Here is a 17,086-nt window from a genome sequence, read left to right on the forward strand (position 1 = left end):
CAGAGTGAGTTCCCGGCTCCCGGATTCCTCCTGACCCAGCCTCAGCTGCCGGAGACATTTTTGAGGAGTGAACAAGTAGATAGGCAATCTCTCTCTTCCTCTCCCTGTCATTGAAATAAATAAATAAAAATAATTTTTAGGGTCCTGCATTGTGGCACAGTGGGTTAAACAGTCACATGCAGTGCCGGCATCCCATATCTGAGCTCCAGTTCGAGCCTTGGCTGCTCTGCTTCCAATCCAGCTCTCTGCTATGGCCTGGGAAAGCAGTGGAGGACGGCCCAAGTCCTTGGGCCCCTGCACCCACGTGGGAGACCTGGAAAAAACTCCTGGCTCCTGGCTTCTGCCTGGCCCTGGCCTGGCCATCGCGGCCATTGGGAGAGTGAATCAGTGGATGGAAGATCTTGTTCTCTTTCTCTGTCTCTCATTCAAATCAATAAAATCTTAAAACACAATCTTTAGAAATTATCTGTATCTTTTGCTTTTTTAAAAAAGATTTATTTATTTGAAAGCCAGAATTACACAGAGCAAGGAGGAGAGGCAGAGAGAGAGAGAGAGGTCTTCCATCCACTGGTTCACTCCCCAGTTGGCCACAACGGCCGAAGTTGTACTGATCCAAAGCCAGGATCCAGGAGCTTCTTCTGGGTCTTCTACATGGGTGCAGGGGCCCAAGGACTTGGACCATCTTCTACTGCTTTCCCAGGCCATAGCAGAGAGCTGAATCGGAAGAAGAGCAGCCGGGACGAGAACCGTCACCCATATGGGATGCCGGCACTGCAGGCAGCGGCTTTACCTGCTATGCTACAGCGCTGGCCCCATCTGCATCTTTCCAAGTAAGGAGATGCTTACCTTAACAGTCAGGATGTGGTTGCCTCCTAGGGTGGGATATGACCAGGAAGACATGGGGCTGGGCTTTCTGTCCTGGGTGCTATGCTTGGTAGGTGGTGGCCACATGGGTGCTGGTTTTCTGATGGCTCACAGAACCGCAAGCCTGCTTTCCACGCTCTTCTGCACATGCAATGCTTTCAGAGCCAGCAGAGACTCCAAGTGCCTGGTGAGTGGGTTGGAGCTGGACAGAGCCGCTTTGCTCGTGCCCCTCTCCCTGCGCCCTCACGAACTCTTGGGCGCAGGTGCCAGGCTGGTGAAACCTGTGCTGGATGAGCCAAGGCCTCCCCCACCCTGCCTGGCCCTGCCACACCCCAGGAAAACACTGCCCGGAGGGTGTTGAAACCGCTTTATTCAGGTTGGCTGGTAGTCACAATTGGATCATTTATACAGGGACACCCACTCACCCCTAGGCACAGCCCCCTCCCCCATGCCCCACTCCACCGCGGGGGGCAGCCCGAGGTCGGAGCCCAGTAGAAATATTTACAAATCAGTAGGGGTAGGTGTTCCCCACAGGGAACGGAGGGGACTGTTGGAGGAGGAGCTCTTGGCTCCCAACAGCCCCAGGCCCTCGGCTGGGCTTGGCATGGGTCCCAGGAGGGGCTGGGACGTTGGGGGCTGGCAGAGGGGGGCTCCCAATGGAGCCTCAAAGACCCTCCCAGGGGTCCTGCTGGTGCAAATCTCTGCATGGAGCCGGGGGTCAAAGATGCCTGGTTCCCCCTCCCTGGGGGGAGGGTTCTGAGTGAGCTGTAGGGGGCCGAGCAGGACACCCCGGCAGGCTCTCCTCCCAGGGCCCCTGGGAGTGACCCTGCTAAGGGGCCACCATTCCCAGCTCTCCGCCAGGGGAGGGGCCCTAGTTCTGCTTGGAAGATTCAAGTCCAAACTGGGGAGGGGTCACTCCCAGGTCCAAGAGGGAGATGGCAGGAAGGAGGAAGCGTGGCTGGGAGGCCCCTGCTCAGGACAGGATGGGGGACAAGCAGGCAAAGCAAAACACCAGACTCCACGGAAGCTGGCGACAGAAAGGGGGGCAGCCTGGGCTCCGCAGGGTCCCCGCCCCAGCACTCAGGGCGGCTGTCCCCTGGAGCCCAGGGCCACCTTCTCGCAGCTGAGCCGGGTCACTGCAGGGGTGTGAAGGGTGGGGGTGGGGGGCTTACATGCTGAGCAAGGGTGGTGGGCAGAGGGCGGGCTGGGGGCTGGGGAGGCGGCTGGCTGGCCGCAGGCAGTCCTGTCCCCACGGTCCAGCAGGGCCAGCCGGGTGTCAGGCTAGAGGCTGCAGGCCTCCTGGTCCACCGAGCGCTTCCTCAGCTCCTTGCCCGGCTTGGGGGGCGGTGGGGCAGGCGCGGCCGGAGGGGCTTCGGGCAGGTGCAAGACCGAGTTCTCTCCCGGCTGCACCCGCAGGTATGCCTTGACCTTGTGGTGCCGGGCCTTGCCATCACTGAAGTCGATGACCCGGCACTCATAGGTGCCTTCGTCCGTGGGCTTCACCCGGGACAGGCGCAGCTTGTGCGAGATGTTGCTGCCCACGACCTTGACCACCTGGGAGCAACAGAAAAACCATGACCTGTCCGCCTGGGCAGTGTGGGGTCCTGTGGGCCCGGGGCCATGCCTCTAGGGTGCACACCTGAATGTCTGCATGAGCCTCAGTCACACAGCAAAGGGGAAGCTGCCTGAGAACAGGACCTTGTCCGGGACCCCCGTGCAGCTGTCAAAAAACCTCCTGGCAAAACTCCGCCCATAAAAAGTCTCTGCTGTGTGCAGAGTTGAAACACCGGGAGGAGAGGACGGAGTTCTGGGCTCCTGGCTTCAGCCCGGCCCAGGCCGGCTCTGGTGGACATTTAGGGAGGGAACCAGTGGATGGAAGACCCTCCCCAGCCCCCGGCCGCCTCTCCTCTCTGTCTGCCTTTCAAAGCAATAAAATGTTTAAAAATGAAATAAGCAGGGATGCAGGAGGAAGGGGTGCCCACCCTCCCTAGAGACGCCCGACCCCACCTCCCGCAGAGAGCAGAGATCAAGCCCATCCCAGGATCCTCCCGCCCTCTGGCTCTACAGGCTCCCAGCCCCACACTCTACTGGCAGGGCCGCCGGCTTTCCTGCTCCTGCGGCCCCCAACACCCAGAGCAGGAGGCCCAGCTTTGGGCCAGGTGGGACAGCCCTGCTGGTCCCCCTGCCCCACGCGAGGGCGGGGATGAGGGGAGCAGGGGCTGCGGGAGGGCGCTGTCAGTCTGCAGACACGTTTCCGAGCCTGCCTGCCAGGCCCAGCAGGACCGCCAGTTGGCTCACCAGGCTGCCCGGGCTCCCCCGGCCGGCTCGTCATCAGCTCCCTGGTGTGGCGCTCTTCTGACCCCATGGCCTCTGCTCAGGCTGCCAGGGGCTGCCCGGGGGCTCGTCCCCGTCTTCCCCTGCTGACGCCCACTCATGATCTCAACTCCCTGTCTATTGCCTGCTGGCGGAGCGTTTCGAGCCATCCGTCTGTTGACTTGGTTTGGGTTTCTCCCCCTCGCTAAACCGTAAGCTCCGCGAGAGCAGGGACCGGATCCATGTCGTTGCACAGAGCTCAGCGCCCGGTAAACCACAACCGACAGGCGTCAAGGATCACACTCGCCTCACTTCCTTCTTTCTCCAGCGGCAGACGCTTTCTCGTCACGGGTCACAGACACATGAGGATACCCACTTTACAGACGGTGACACTGAGACTCCAGAAGGAAAAGCCACCCAGCCAGGGGTGGGCACTCAAACTCCAAACGCTGAGACAGGCCCACAGAGCTGCCCGGGCCTCAGCAGGGGTCCTAAGGCTCTCGCTGGGGATTGGATAGGTGAGCAGCAGAGGGAGCCTGGCCCATTCTCTCGCACACCAAGCCTGCCATGCTGATCCTTGTCTCCCAAGTGGCGGCAAAACAGGGGCTTATGGGTACAGCAAGAGGTACCAAGGTGGGCCATGGGCAGAATGTCCCAGTGCCACCAGCCTCTCTTGGTAGGGGTCGTGAACGCGGTAGCCCCTCCCCAGCGCCAGGCCTGGCTGCAGCCCACCCCTTCCCGCCTGCCAACTCCATCACCTCGGAGCAAGGGTGCGGAGCTGCCCCGCGGTCCTGCCGGGGAGGCGGGAGATGCCGCGGCAAGTGCGCAGCGGGAGCGAATCACCGCCACATCTGCTTCCCTCACGGATATTAATTATCCTTCATGTGTCAGCCCTACAAGGTGCTAATGGAGTAATAATGTGCAGCGGCTCGCGGGGAGGGGGCCACTGAGCCCGGGACCCCCTCCCTCCCAGCAGACACAGGTGGCTTCAGAAATAAGGGCTCCTCCCCCTCAGAGAGGAGGAGGGGACAGGGAGCCTGGAGCAGGCGCTGGAGGCTGGCATTGCCGCCCCCCTCCCCCCCATCTCCTGTGCCCCGGCTTTGGCTGTCTCTGGCTGCATTCACCCATTCATTCAACCAAAGTTTCCCGAGTGCCTAGGGCCGGCTGTGGACCCCAGCAATGCCCACCAGTCTAACGGAGAAACCGCATGGAGGACAAGGACACAAGGTGACAGTCTCCTCCAGCCCCCATCTGCAGAGGGCAATCAATCAACCCTAAGCCAGCAGGAGCGGGGCTGATGCGGGTGTCACTGGGGCTCCGCTCACCCAGCGATGTTGGGCGGACGCTGCTAGGCCCCCCATGGGGTGGGTGCAGAGGCGGAGGCTCAGAGAGGTGACAGGATTTTCCCACGGCCACTCAGCTGGTGACAAACACCAGGCCTTCGCCACGGTGGGCAGAAACTCCAGGCCTGCCTTCCCAGCCCCCACGGTGGGCGGCAGGAGCAGCCTGCCGGGTCTCAGCGTTCACAGGCTGCATGGCAAGCCCTGGCCCAGCCCTGCAGTGCGGCTGGAGAGGCCGGGGAGGGAGCCCCGGGGCGGCCTGGCGCTAAATCATCATCACCTGCGCTCAGCATCGACAGGCCTTCGCGGTGCAATTAAGCACCTAATTACGCTGAAAGAGACAAGGCCAAGTCCTCACCACGACCAGGCTCGGCCTCCTCCCGCTCACCCCACCCCCACCCCTGGCTCAGACCCTTCCAGGCGCAGCAGGGACACCCCTAGGCCCAGCTCTTTCCTCCCAGCCATGCCCACCTGTGCCCATCCTGGCCTCCTGGCTGAGATGCAGCCCCGGGAGCAGGGGTCACATGGTCCCTGCCCTGCAGCTCCCTGGGGGGTGCTCCACCCCTCCCCACCAAGGCAGGGCTCTCCAGACCTGGGTCCCAGATGGCCTAACCTGCCCGGCCACACCTTGCCCAGTCACTGTCCCTGTTTTCCTTCCTCTCCGGCGTAGCCCGTCCCAGAATGCCACGGGTCTTGCTCAGAACGTCCTTGGGCCCCTTCCTCTTGTCTGCAGAATCTAGACTCCCCACACTGGCCCAGGCAGGGTTCTGGCCTCTCTTGTCCAGGCAGTGACCCCAGCCTCCTCCCAAAGCCACTCTGGCCCTTTCCTGGCTGTTCCTCTGCGACAGACAGCTCATCAAAACACCCCTGACTCTCTACAGACCCCTCACCAGCTCCCCCACACTCAGTGCTCTTGCTGCAGATGGCACCTCCTCCAGGAAGCCCGCCTGGCCCCCAGGCTAGCTTGAGTCCTCTCTTAGCAGCTCTCAGAGACCAGGGCAGCTCTCATTTTGATGGTCACAGTTGCCATATTTCTATTTATCATGGTGACCACTGGATTAATGCCCACCTTGCACACTGGACTGTGTGTGACCTTGACCCTCCCAATGTGTCTCCTGTTTAGGGTGAACCCAGCCACCAGCTGGGTGGAGATGGAGCCCCCAGGGAGGGGAGCGGGTGTGGAAATCCTCACCTTATCTTAAAATCGGGCCTTCGGGGATCATCTCCACTTGGAAATGGATTAAAGGGAAATTAACCCAAATTCCAGCTCAAAAGACTTCAGTCAGATGTCAAAGAAAAGCTTCCAGGGGCTGACGCTGTGGCACAGCGGTGCAGCTGGTTACGCTGCCTGCCGCTTGTGACACTGGCATCCCACACAGGAGCGCTGCTCCACTTCCCATCCAGCTCTCTGCTGTGGCCTGGGAAGGCAGTGGACGATGGCCCAAGTGCTTGGGCCCTGTACCTGCATGGGAGACCAGGAAGAAGCTTCTGGCTCCTGGCTCCTGGCTTTGGATCATCCCTGCTCTCGCCGTTTCAGCCATCTGGGGAGTGAACCAGCGGATGGAAGATCTCTGCCTCTCTGTAAGTCTGCCTTTCAAATAAATAAATAAATCTTAAAAAAAAAAAAAAGACATGGGAATATTTGGCCTGGATCCCTGCCTACTCAATGAGCCCCTGTGGATACACAAGCTGGATCCCTCAGGTCCCAAGGTCCCTAGCTGGGACCTTGTGTACATGCATGTACAGGTGTGTGCACATATATATACATACCTGTGCACATACATGTGCATGCATGGGCTCCGCATCACAGTGTATGTGACGTGGTGTGAGTGTATGTGTGTGATGTGGTCTGGGTCTATGTGTGTGTGAAAGTCACTTGATAAATATTTACTGGGCACCCACTTTTTGCCAGGCTCTGTGCTGGGCCCTGGAAATGCAACAGTGAACCAAGCACAGTCCCAGCTCCCCGGCTCCCCACCTTGGGGGAAGACAGACATGAAGCAGACTCACAGATGGGTAACCACAGACGGAAACAGAGCCGGCGGGGAGAAGCAAGGGGCACTGGCCAAGCACAGGTCCCGGGTGGCTTCCCTGAGCCGAGCTCTGCAGGAAGAGAGAGGGGAGCCGGTTCTGACCGGTTCTGGTGCAGAGGGCCTGGCCTGTGCAGAGGCCTGGGAGCAGGAAGGACCGGGAAGCCGAAAGGCCGCCAAGGTTGGCAAGGACAGGGCAGTGGCGCTGGCCGTGGCTGCCTCACCTCTAAAATGGACGATGGTTCGGCCCCTCCTGTAGAGGTGTTTGGGATGAAATGAGTGGGTGTGACAGAAGGAAAATGCCACGGAGAGAAGTCTGGGCCCTCTCTCAGACTGCCGGACCCAGGTGTGCCTCTGCTCACAGATGTTGGCCGATTCTGCGTCTGTGTCTTTAAGAGCAGTCCTTTGTGTCCTGCTGTCTGCAGAAGCAGCTGGGCCTTGGACTGTGCATTTCCTACCCCGCCCCCGCAGCGCCCCTGCTGGCTGGAGAGGGAATGTACCGCGTGGGGGAGTGCCGACGCAGTCATGCCTAGCCCATTGGTTTCTTTAACTAATTAGCATGGGCGCGTTTCCCCTCAAGTGGGGCCCAGAAGCCTCAACTTCAAATCCTCCAAGTCAATTAGATTGTCCCCTCCTTTCCTGAGCTGCTCCTTAACCCCCATCAAAATCACAGGAGACGGTCGGGAGGAAGGGGGAGGTGTGGATTCTTACAGGTGGGGCCCCAGACGTGGCCTGCGCTCGGCAAAGCATAGCGGTGTGGAGTGGACTGGCGGGAGCTGGAGCTGGAAATGGCTTGAGTTTCCAGACCCCACCTGATCCGGGCCAGGCAGCGCCCAGGGCGCTCTGAAGGCAGGTGCTTGCCCTCCTCTTGCTGGCGTGGCCAGAGCAGCCCTACCTTGGCCCTTCGCCCCCACGTCCCCCTGTGCCCACTCTCTACACCATGACCTCTCGTTTGGTTTCTCTATGTCTAACTGGCCATGGCATCATGAGTTCACCCACAAAGACTTGAAAAATCTGTGCAAGAACCAAGCAGAGAAAAGCAAATTTGGAGAGGTCACCCCCCCCCCGCCCCATCCTCTAACACGTGTACATCTGTGCCCCCAAGGGCACCCGCGTTTTCCCAGGGAGTTGCTGCAGCTCCCGACATCAGCCCCACGCACAAGTCCAGCCTGCTCCCCGGGCCATGACTATCCCCAGGTCGGCCCCCTCTCCTCCGTCTTCCCTCCACCATTGCCTCCTTTCTCAGTCCTGCCTGCCTCTCATAGGCCCGGCTTTGGGTGTTCAACCCCCCCAAAACCATCACCCCCGAGCACTGCTGGGCCCCAGCAGTAGGCCAGAGACCAAGACCTCAGCAACACCCTTCACCCTTGGGGTGACCTCTGGCAAGGCTTCGAACCCCCAATCCCCTCGTGCCCCACCTGGAGAATGGGTGACTGCTCGGCCTTCCAGGAGTCACGCACCCAAAGGTCCAGGTAGTCCTGAAGGCCCCACCCTGCAGCCAGGTCACCAGAGCGACCCTGAGACGCCAGAGCAGTCAGCCATGATGAGCCGGAAAAAGCTGGATCAGCCCCACTGATTTTGTTCCTTCCCCAAATAAAAAATGCCGCACAAGAGGCAGGACACGCTGGGGCGCACACAGCCTCGGCCGGCAGCAGGGAACGCGTCTTCCCTCCCTCTGTCATTCTTTGCGCCTGTCATTCAATGAACTTGAAAAATCTCTGGCTTTTAAAACACAGAGCCAGACCATTTGCCCCTCCCCCTTTTCTCCTCCTCCGTCTTCTGGCCCAAGTTGCCTGCTGACCTGGACCAAAACCAATTTTTTTAAGTGACAGCTGCATCCTCCATTAGAGCCCAGGCAAGCAGTCATTATCAAAACTCACACTTATCTTGGTGGCGTCCTGTGCTGCGTCTTCCTGCTGAGATGCCTTTAGCTGGTGGGAGCGGGAGGGGCAGAGAGAGCAGAGAGAGACAAAGTGTTAGCAGGGTGGGGGTGGGGTGGGGGGACCTGGCAGGAGCTGAGACTCCAACTACAGATGTGATGGGTGAGGCGGGAAGGAGGGGGGTGGTCTGGGCTTGGGCCCCTCAGCTCTCTGTGTCCACTCAGAGGATGGTGGGGGTGGGGACAGGGTCAGAGCACAAGACTAAAAGAGATCCCTGGAAAACCACCTGCTCCTGCTACGCCTTGAGCTGCCTTACGGGAACAGGAGAAAAGGTAAGAGCCTGCTGGGTGTGTTCTAGGAGTGTCTGTCTGTGAATGTTCGTGCTATCCGGTATTCACACAAGCACATGTGAACGTGTGTTTGGGGCAGATGCCGTGGGAACCCTGCCCACGTACCACGCCCTTGCAAGCGGACGTTGGCGTCATCCAATCACAAACACCTGCAACTCTTTCTCCAGCCGTTGGAAGTCTCTGAGGCTGTGCGTGGCTGGCTGGCTACCCCCAAGAGCCAGACAGGCTGCTGTGTCCTTGTGCACAGGAGGCAGGGGAATGGGGGAGCCGGCTGCTGCGTGCATATGGAGGTGTGCAACTCCCCGTGTTCATAGATTGCCAGGGCACAGGCGTGTCCCGTGTGTACAAACGCCCGCGTCTTAGATGGAGTCCCCAAAACCCGACTTTGAGGCAACGATTCAGGAGCAAATGGGTTATCTGGGAGGTGATTCCAGGAAACAGGAGCGGGGAAATGCGAGTCCTGGGAGGTCTTTGCTTCCCAGCAGTTAGCACTGCAGGCAGGTGCAGCTCAGTCCCACTCCGCGCTGGGCACTGCTGGGAGAAAGAGCGGAGCACTCTTCCATTTTGCCAGCAGAGGGACCGGGAGCTGGGGTGTTTATCCTCCGACCTTGTCTGTGTGGGGTTGGGGGCTGCTCCCCGGTTCCTCCCACCTGCCCTGCTGGCCAGCAGACACTGCTGTGTGGAGAAACCCTCAGGCGGCGGAGTTGTGGGCAGGGGCGTGGCGGGCAGGCAGGGCACACGCAGCATCCGTGGTAGCAGGTGTGTCCACGTGAGCAGGTGCACGTGGAGAGCTGAGCACCGGTGCAGCGGCTGGGGTGCTGGGGGCCTATTTGTGAGTGAACTTGGGAATGAACTGAGCAACCACGTTGCCCTTATCTTCAGGGCCCTGTACGAAACCACTGTCCGTGCAGCTTACGGGTTGGGGAAAGTGAGTCCCGAGACCCATGCTGCCGCGTAGCCTAGAGCCCGCTTCTGCCCCTCCGGCCTCAGTTTCCCCACCCGTATCCCCAAGGGGAAGGCCATTCCTGCAGTGTTGCAGGAGCTCAGCCTCCACTCAGGGTGGTGCCTTATTCCCCATCATCACCTGAACCCCTCACCCCAGGAGGAAGAGGGAATGGGGGCCGCAGGGGCCGCAGAGGACAGATGGAGGGGCAGAGACACCCCGGGCCAGCACTCCCCCAGCCCCTCGGCATCTCCCAGGGGCGTACCTGGTTGGAGGCCCAGGCCTGCTTGTCGGTCCAGTCCCGATGGCTCCGCACGTACCACCACTGGATCTCCAGCGAGTAGGAGGGGGAGCCGCTGCCGCGGAACGAGCAGGCCAGCTCCACGTCCTCACCCGTCCGCGCCGTCATGTCATGGGGCGTCTCTGTGAACAGGGCTGTGGGAAGGACAGAGGAGTCATGGCCAGGGCCCGGGAACAGAAGGATCCCCGTGCAGAGCTCTGGCCAGGGGGGCAGGGGGAGGGGGCGCTGCGAGCAGTGGGCTGGAGGGAGGGGCAGGATGGGCGGGGTGGCCTGGCTCCAGGCGGGCACCTGGGGAGCTGGTGAGAAGCCAGGAGAGGGCCTGTGGCAGAGAGGCAGCTGGCAGGAGATCCCGGGCCCCAGTGCCACACCAACAGCCGGGCCTCTGCAGGGGATGCTGGAGCGGAGGCGGCTGGATTGGCATGGAAGCCAGGTGGCCAGGGAGGGGGCTGCCAGTTTCATCAATTCGTCTGGATTCTTCCAGTCACTGCCCCCTCAGCGCCCCACCCCCACCTCTAGGTTATTCTCAGCCCCAGGACACAGCAGCTGGAGGCATCTTGGCCCAGAGCCCTCCCGACATACCCAGTGGAGGACTCAGGCGCCAGGTGGGGCTGCAGGGCCTCCTGCCCCATCAATTTCCGGTCTGACCTGTGAGTAGGCCCCCACCACCCACCAGTCCACCACCTGTGGCAGTTCTGGGACAGGAGCACAGAGCTCCTGCGTGGATGGGCGCTCCAGGTGAGTGGGGTGGAGTGGAGAGTTCCCTGTCCACTCAGGGCACCCAGGCTTTCCCCAACTCCCAGGGCAGGTGTCTCCAGTATCCCCAAAGGAGCCCTGCCTCACCCACTTGTCCCCACCATGCCGCCAGGTGACCAAGAAAACAAGTCCCCCCCACACACACCACACACACTATGGGCCCGGCCCCGCCCTACCTTGCTCTGTCTCCGTCCCCACCCTCCCAGCAGAGGGAGACTGTCTCCCCCGGAAACAGCTGGGGGGGGGGGACAGCAGGCAGGTTGGCTCACCCAGGGACTGCTCTCAGCCCCACCTCCCCACTCCTCCCTTCGCAACCTGGTGGCCCTGCCCAGAGCAGCAACATGCTGACCCCAGGCCCGGGGGTCCTTCCTGCCCCTTCTCTCCCTGCTCAGCTCAGCTCAGGAGAGGAGGACGAGGCAGTCCTGGGCTGGGGGGAGGGGGTCCCTGCCTCGTCTCCTTCCCCTGAGAGCCTGAGGGCTCTGGGTGCTGGGCGCTGGGAGTGGGGAGCACCCCTGGGGGCTCTGCCCTTCCTGCTCTGCTCAGGGGTTCCGTGTGCAGCCTCATCTGAGCAGCAGGTACCTGGGCTCCGGAGAATGAAGCACCCCTGAGCCCCGAGGTCAGAGGTTTCCACAGCGTCTCCCGAGGGCTCCCCATGTCCTGGGCTGTTTGGAAGGGCCAGGGCCTCTCAGGCCCCCAGAGCTTGCTTGGTAAGAGCAAGTCTGAGCTGCTGGAGCTGAGCCTGCCTGCCTGTGTGTGTGCGTGTGTATATGTGTGTGCATATGTGTGTATATGTGTGTGCATGTGTATATGTGTGTATATGTGTGCATGTGTATATGTGTGTGCGTGTATGTGTGTGTGCATGTATATATGTGTGTGCGTGTGTATATGTGTGTGTGCGTGTGTATGTGTGCATGTGTATATGTGTGTGTGCGTGTGTATGTGTGTGCGTGTGTATATGTGTGTGCATGTGTATGTGTGCATGTGTATATGTGTGTGTGCGTGTGTATGTGTGCGTGCATGTGTATATGTGTGTGCGTGTGTATATGTGTGTGTGCATGTGATTATGTGTGTGTGCATGTGTATATGTGTGTGCGTGTGTATATGTGTGTGCGTGTGTGTGTGTGCATGTGTATATGTGTGTGCATGTGTATATGTGTGTGCATGTGTATGTGTGTATATGTGTGTGCATGTGTGTATGTGTGTGCATGTGTATGTGTGCATGTATGTGTGCATGTGTATGTGTGCATGTGTATATGTATGCGTGCATGTGTATATGTGTGCGTGCATGTGTATATGTGTGTGCGTGTGTATATGTGTGTGTGCATGTGATTATGTGTGTGTGCATGTGTATATGTGTGTGCGTGTGTATATGTGTGTGCGTGTGTGTGTGCATGTGTATATGTGTGTGCATGTGTATATGTGTGTGCATGTGTGTATGTGTGTGCATGTGTATGTGTGCATGTGTGTGTGCATGTGTATGTGTGTGCATGTGTGTGTGCATGTGTATATGTGTGTGGGTGCATGTGTTTATGTGTGTGTGGGTGTGCATAGGGGGCCTTCACACAGCCAGCCAGGGCCTGGGCCTATCCTGCCCCCACTGGGCAGGAGGCAAATCCCAGCTCCTGGAGGGCAGGGACCGCACCCCACCCCACCCCACCCCACACCTGGGCATCCTTGGCTCCCCCACTCCTCTCTCCCTCTCCAGCACCCCGCCCAGCAGACCCTGAGTGTGCCACCTGCCAAGGATTCTGGAACCCAGTCCTTTCTCCCCATGGGGCCCAGCCGCCATCGCCTGTCACCTGGAACAGTGCGGGGACCACCTCACTGTCATCCTCCACACTGCCTCCTCCACCATCTAGTCTCAATACGGCAGCCAGGTGCATGTGGGCCAAACAAGCCTGTCCTGTCCCTTCTCTACCCAAAACTTCCTGTGCTGTCCTTTTGCCCAGAGAAAAGCCCAGGTGCAGGAGGCAGGCGAGGCCCTCCTTGTCGGGCTGCTTGGCTCTGGGGTCAGCTGGGACTCGGCTCCCTAGTCCCACCTCCTTGCTGGTCCTAGAGCATCCCAGTGGAGACCTGACCTCAGGACCGTGGCACTCACTGCTCCCTCCACCTGGCACACTCTCCCCCTAGGTTCCCACATGGCTCCCTCCTGCCCCTGCTCCAGGACTCTGCTCAGACTTCGCCTCTTCAGTGGGGCTTGTGCTGCCACCCTCACCTTCCAACACGGTCAGCACGGCCACAGAACGCTCTGGGATGAGCACAAGGGTGGACATCTGAGCTGAGGCAGCAGCCACCTGTGTCTGCTGAGCACTTGCAATGGGACTGAGGACCTGAGCTTTTAATTCTATTTCATTTTAACTCATTTAAACATCAATGAAAATAGCCACTTGTAGGTAGCGGCATATCGAATATACTTATTGTGTGTTTATTGTCTGCCCGCCCTTCCGGAACCCAAGGGACGCTGCCTGTCTTGTCCATTGATTGATCCCCAGCCACCAGAACTGGCCTGGCCGAGGGCAGATGTGCAGTAAGAACTTTGTGAATGAATGAATGGGTGCATGAATGAACAGATGGGTGGGCAGTGGTGCAGAGGCGCAGGTGCCAAGGGGGCCTCACCCCGTGTGTCCTGGGACAGGCCCAGCCCTTACAGCCTTCTCTGATGCCAGCTTGACAACTTGAGCAGAGCCCGGCGGGGCCCTGGAGAAGCTGGGTCCTCAGGGGCGGCCAGGAGGCGATCAGAGTGAGCCCTTTGCCCGGGACACCGGGTTCTGCCTTGATGCCTGTCCCTCTGCCCAGTGCCTTTGCAAAGTGGGCATGGAGGAGAGCGGTGAGGCCCCTCACTGGATCCGAGGTGACAAAGCAGTGCAACCCCGCTGGCAAGAGACGGTGAGGAGCACAGGACCGTGACCTCCTCCAAGTGCCATTGCCTGAGCCACGGAAACCAGGGCACTCACCATTCCCCCACCACAGTGGGCGGGCGGGGCCCTGCTCAGCCCAGGTCGGCAGAGCCAGGCAGGGTGCAGACTGTGGGCTCAACATTGCACCCTCACACACACAGACACATGGGTCAGCTGGGGGCCACGCCTGGCTGCAGGGGCATGGGGACGTTTGTTTGGGTCCCTTGGTGGCAGGAAGGGCAGAGTGGGCTGTGCTGGGCGGAGGCTCTGCCAGGGTGAACTGGGGAGGGGCGCAGGCTCCCTGGGCACAGACCCCACCCTGACGTGGGGCCACAAGCTCCCCTCACTCCTGCAGGAAGCAAGACTCGGAGCGGGCAGTGCTGGGTCAGTGGGCCCGGCCCCAGGCCCCGCCAACCCAGGCAGACCGGAGCCTGGAGGCTGATGCGACCACTGGCGGCGCTGCCCAGCGGAAACAGAACGGGAGCCATGCTGCGTGCCAGGCTCCTCGGGAATATTCCATTCTCTGGCAGTCACGTGAGACAGAGTAAGAAAAAACCTGGTGAAATTAATCTTAATAATGTATTTTCTTTAACCCATGATATCAAAAAATTATCATTTCAACATGTAACAAGAATTCTAACAAGACATTTTACATTCTTTTTTGTGTTGAGTCTTGGAATCCGGAGTGTCTTGTACGCATTCACAGCACGCCTCCATTTGGACCAGCCACACCCCCAGTGCACAGGGCCACCCCGCCAGGCGTCCTGTCAGGCGGTAAACGGTGGCAACCTCGGGTCCCAATGGCTCAGAAGAGGCAGCTGCGGCTCGGCTCTGGATTTGAACCCAGACCTGACTCCCAAGTCTGTGCTCTTCCCGGGAGATTCAGATCCCTTTTGTTTGCAGAGCTTCCTCTAGGAGGAACAGTCCCAAGTGGGCACCCAGGGTCAGCCAGCAAGGCAGTCATGCGACACATGAGAGTGCAAAGGCCTGGACAGGCCCAGACAATCAAGGAAGGCTTCCAGCAGGAGGCGTTGCCCTCACTTCAGCTCTAGGGCGCAGGGAAGGGCTTTGTTCAAAGCTGGGCTTTGGGGGGGACACAGGGAGAGAATCAGGCCCCGTGGGAGGCGGGGGAGTTGGCTGTGGGTGCAGCCGCTGGCCAGGAGGAAAGTACACCTGGCAGCAGGAACGGCGTGAGCACAGGCGGGAAGGAGACATCAGAGAACTTGTCCACTCTATTTATTGCGCCCCTGCTGCATGCCCAGCCACACGGACAGGGTCTTGATACTCTCAGAGCCCCTCCCATCTGACAGGTGAAGAAGGTGAAGTTCAGAAAAAGTCCCCCAGAGCTGGATCTGAACCCAGGTCTGAGCAGCAGCCCCAGGGCAGTGGACCCCACCAGGACTTGGTCTGAGTTATCAGGCCAAGGTCAGCCATGGGGCATCGCTCTCCTGCATCCCTCTTGCCGCAGGGTCTCTCACCTCCACGGCCAGCGGGCAGCTCTGACTCCCTCTAACTCTAGGCCCCCGAGGCCACTTCAACACCCGGAACTGGAAGGCCGGCCGTGCGTATTCGCACGGTGGTGGCGGTGATGAGGATGAGAAACACGGGCAGTCTGCTTGGTGCTGGCCAGTGTCCAGCCCTTAACCCCCATTTCCTGGTGCTCCTGCCGCAACGCTGGGAGGGAGGTGTGACCAACACTGTCCCCGCTCTTCAGATGGGAGGCTGAACCCCAAAGAGGCTAAGTGACTTGCCCGAGACCACAGAGTAGATAATGGTTAAACTGAACCCCAATTTCAGAGGCGTCTACAGCAGAAGCCCCTCACTTTTGGACCATCCCCGGGCATCCCTCGCTCCAGCCCCCATCCCCACGTCAGCATCACCGCTGAGCATGGGCCACAGAACCCGCCCCTAGGCTCTGACTTCCTCTGCCCTTGAACTCTCCCTGCCTGCTCAGGTAGCCGGCACAGCTGGTCCCCAGGGAGCGCAGAGTAATTAGCGACTTTGGAGAAGGAGGCTGTCTCCTCTCCAGCCCCAGGGCTTGAGCCGGGCTGGGCTTATGCAGAAGACAATTAAACTCAAGTCCACAAATTAGGATTCCCCAGGGAGGGGAGGAGAAAGGGGCTTGATTGAATGCAACACCTTCTTTCCTTCTGCTTTTAACTGGGGAGCGATGTATTAATTAATCCCGGCCGGGATCCGCCCATCAGCTGCAGGGAACCGCTCTGTGGCCCCAGCCTGAGTCACCAGGTTATCTCCTGGGAAAGGCAGGAGGTGATCTGGGGACCTTCCCTGCCAGGTGAACGGGCACGAACGGGCACAGGCGAGCAGGCAGCTCCTGGATCAGGCCCCTGCTGCTGGCCCTCATGACCAGCAGCTGCCCAAGCCCACCTGGCCCACCTGGGCCCAGCCAGAGCCCCAGCCTGGCAGCCAGGCAGATTGAGGGCTCCCCTTGCAAAATGCAGTGAGCTGGGACAGCACACAGAGGCTGATGGTGTCAGGAGGGGCCGTGGCTGCTATCCGGGCTCCGTCCTTTGCATTGGAGGCCCCAGTGCACCAGTGAGTCCACGCGCATGCCCAGACCCTGCGGGGCTGAAGTCGCGGCCTCTTACTACAGGCGCTGTGGGCTGCACAGCAAGCTGGGGCAAGAGCTGGGACTCAGCCTCGGGACCCCAGAGTCCAAACTCTTCCGCTGATGACACAGACAGAGCAAGGGGTGGCCACAGCCCCCTGAGCCTGTGCCAGCAGCTGCAGTGCCCGGGTCCAGAATAGAAGGAAGATGAAGACGTGGAGACCAAGCCTCGCTTCACCCTCTCCGAGCTTGGTGAGGAGGGGCTGTGATGAGCCCCATTTCACAGAGGGAGCACCAAGGCTCGGAGAGGGAGCACGCACAGTGCCTGCAGCCACGCATTTCAACCCCAGAGCCTGCTGCAAAGGTTTCCTAAGCCCCTCCCATGTCAGCGCTAAGAAGCCTTAGCTTCTCTGGGGGGCGCTTCCGGGAGACTGCTCTTGGCCCAGTTTCGGGGGGGGGGGGTTGGGGGGGCTTTCATTCCTTTCACTCCGGGCTGGGAGGCCAGGCCGAATAGCAGGCCCAAGAAGGGGTTGCTCCCGCATTTCATGGGCCGCAGCTCAGTCGCCTGCAAATCTCCCTGGCTCCTGAAGTCAGACACAACCCCAGAGACCCGGACCAGGGGCCCCCAGGACCCAGGAAGGCTGGCAGCAGAGGCCTTTCCTCCCTGGGGACGCGCCCGAAGCAGGTGCTGGGCGTTCTCTCCGGCTCCTCCTAGGCAGCTCTCGGTCCCGCCAGGCTGCCTGCAGCAAGAGCGAGCGAGGGTGCTTCGTTTTGGAACAGGCAAGCGCAAGTGGACAAGCAAGAGAGGAAGGCATTTTGTTAAAAAGCTTGAGGAACCCCAGCGAG

General features: G+C 60.1%; 1 protein-coding gene across 1 annotated transcript in view; it reads right to left on the minus strand.

Moving 5' to 3' along the window:
- Nucleotides 1-1,216: 1,216 nt before the first annotated feature.
- VSTM2L (V-set and transmembrane domain containing 2 like) overlaps nucleotides 1,217-17,086 on the minus strand; it is a 29,113-nt gene continuing 13,243 nt past the window's right edge. Inside the window, exons 2-4 of the mRNA XM_002710772.6 lie at nucleotides 9,986-10,155; nucleotides 8,428-8,478; nucleotides 1,217-2,418 (exon numbers count right to left, since the gene is read on the minus strand). Of these exons, the coding sequence (XP_002710818.1) occupies nucleotides 2,146-2,418; nucleotides 8,428-8,478; nucleotides 9,986-10,155 (494 nt within the window). The 3' untranslated portion in view covers nucleotides 1,217-2,145. The remainder of the gene's footprint in view (nucleotides 2,419-8,427; nucleotides 8,479-9,985; nucleotides 10,156-17,086) is intronic.

Source organism: Oryctolagus cuniculus, chromosome 11 (assembly GCF_051225735.1).
Source record: "Oryctolagus cuniculus isolate XC-2025 breed Fujian yellow rabbit chromosome 11, ASM5122573v1, whole genome shotgun sequence".
NCBI lineage: Eukaryota > Metazoa > Chordata > Mammalia > Lagomorpha > Leporidae > Oryctolagus > Oryctolagus cuniculus.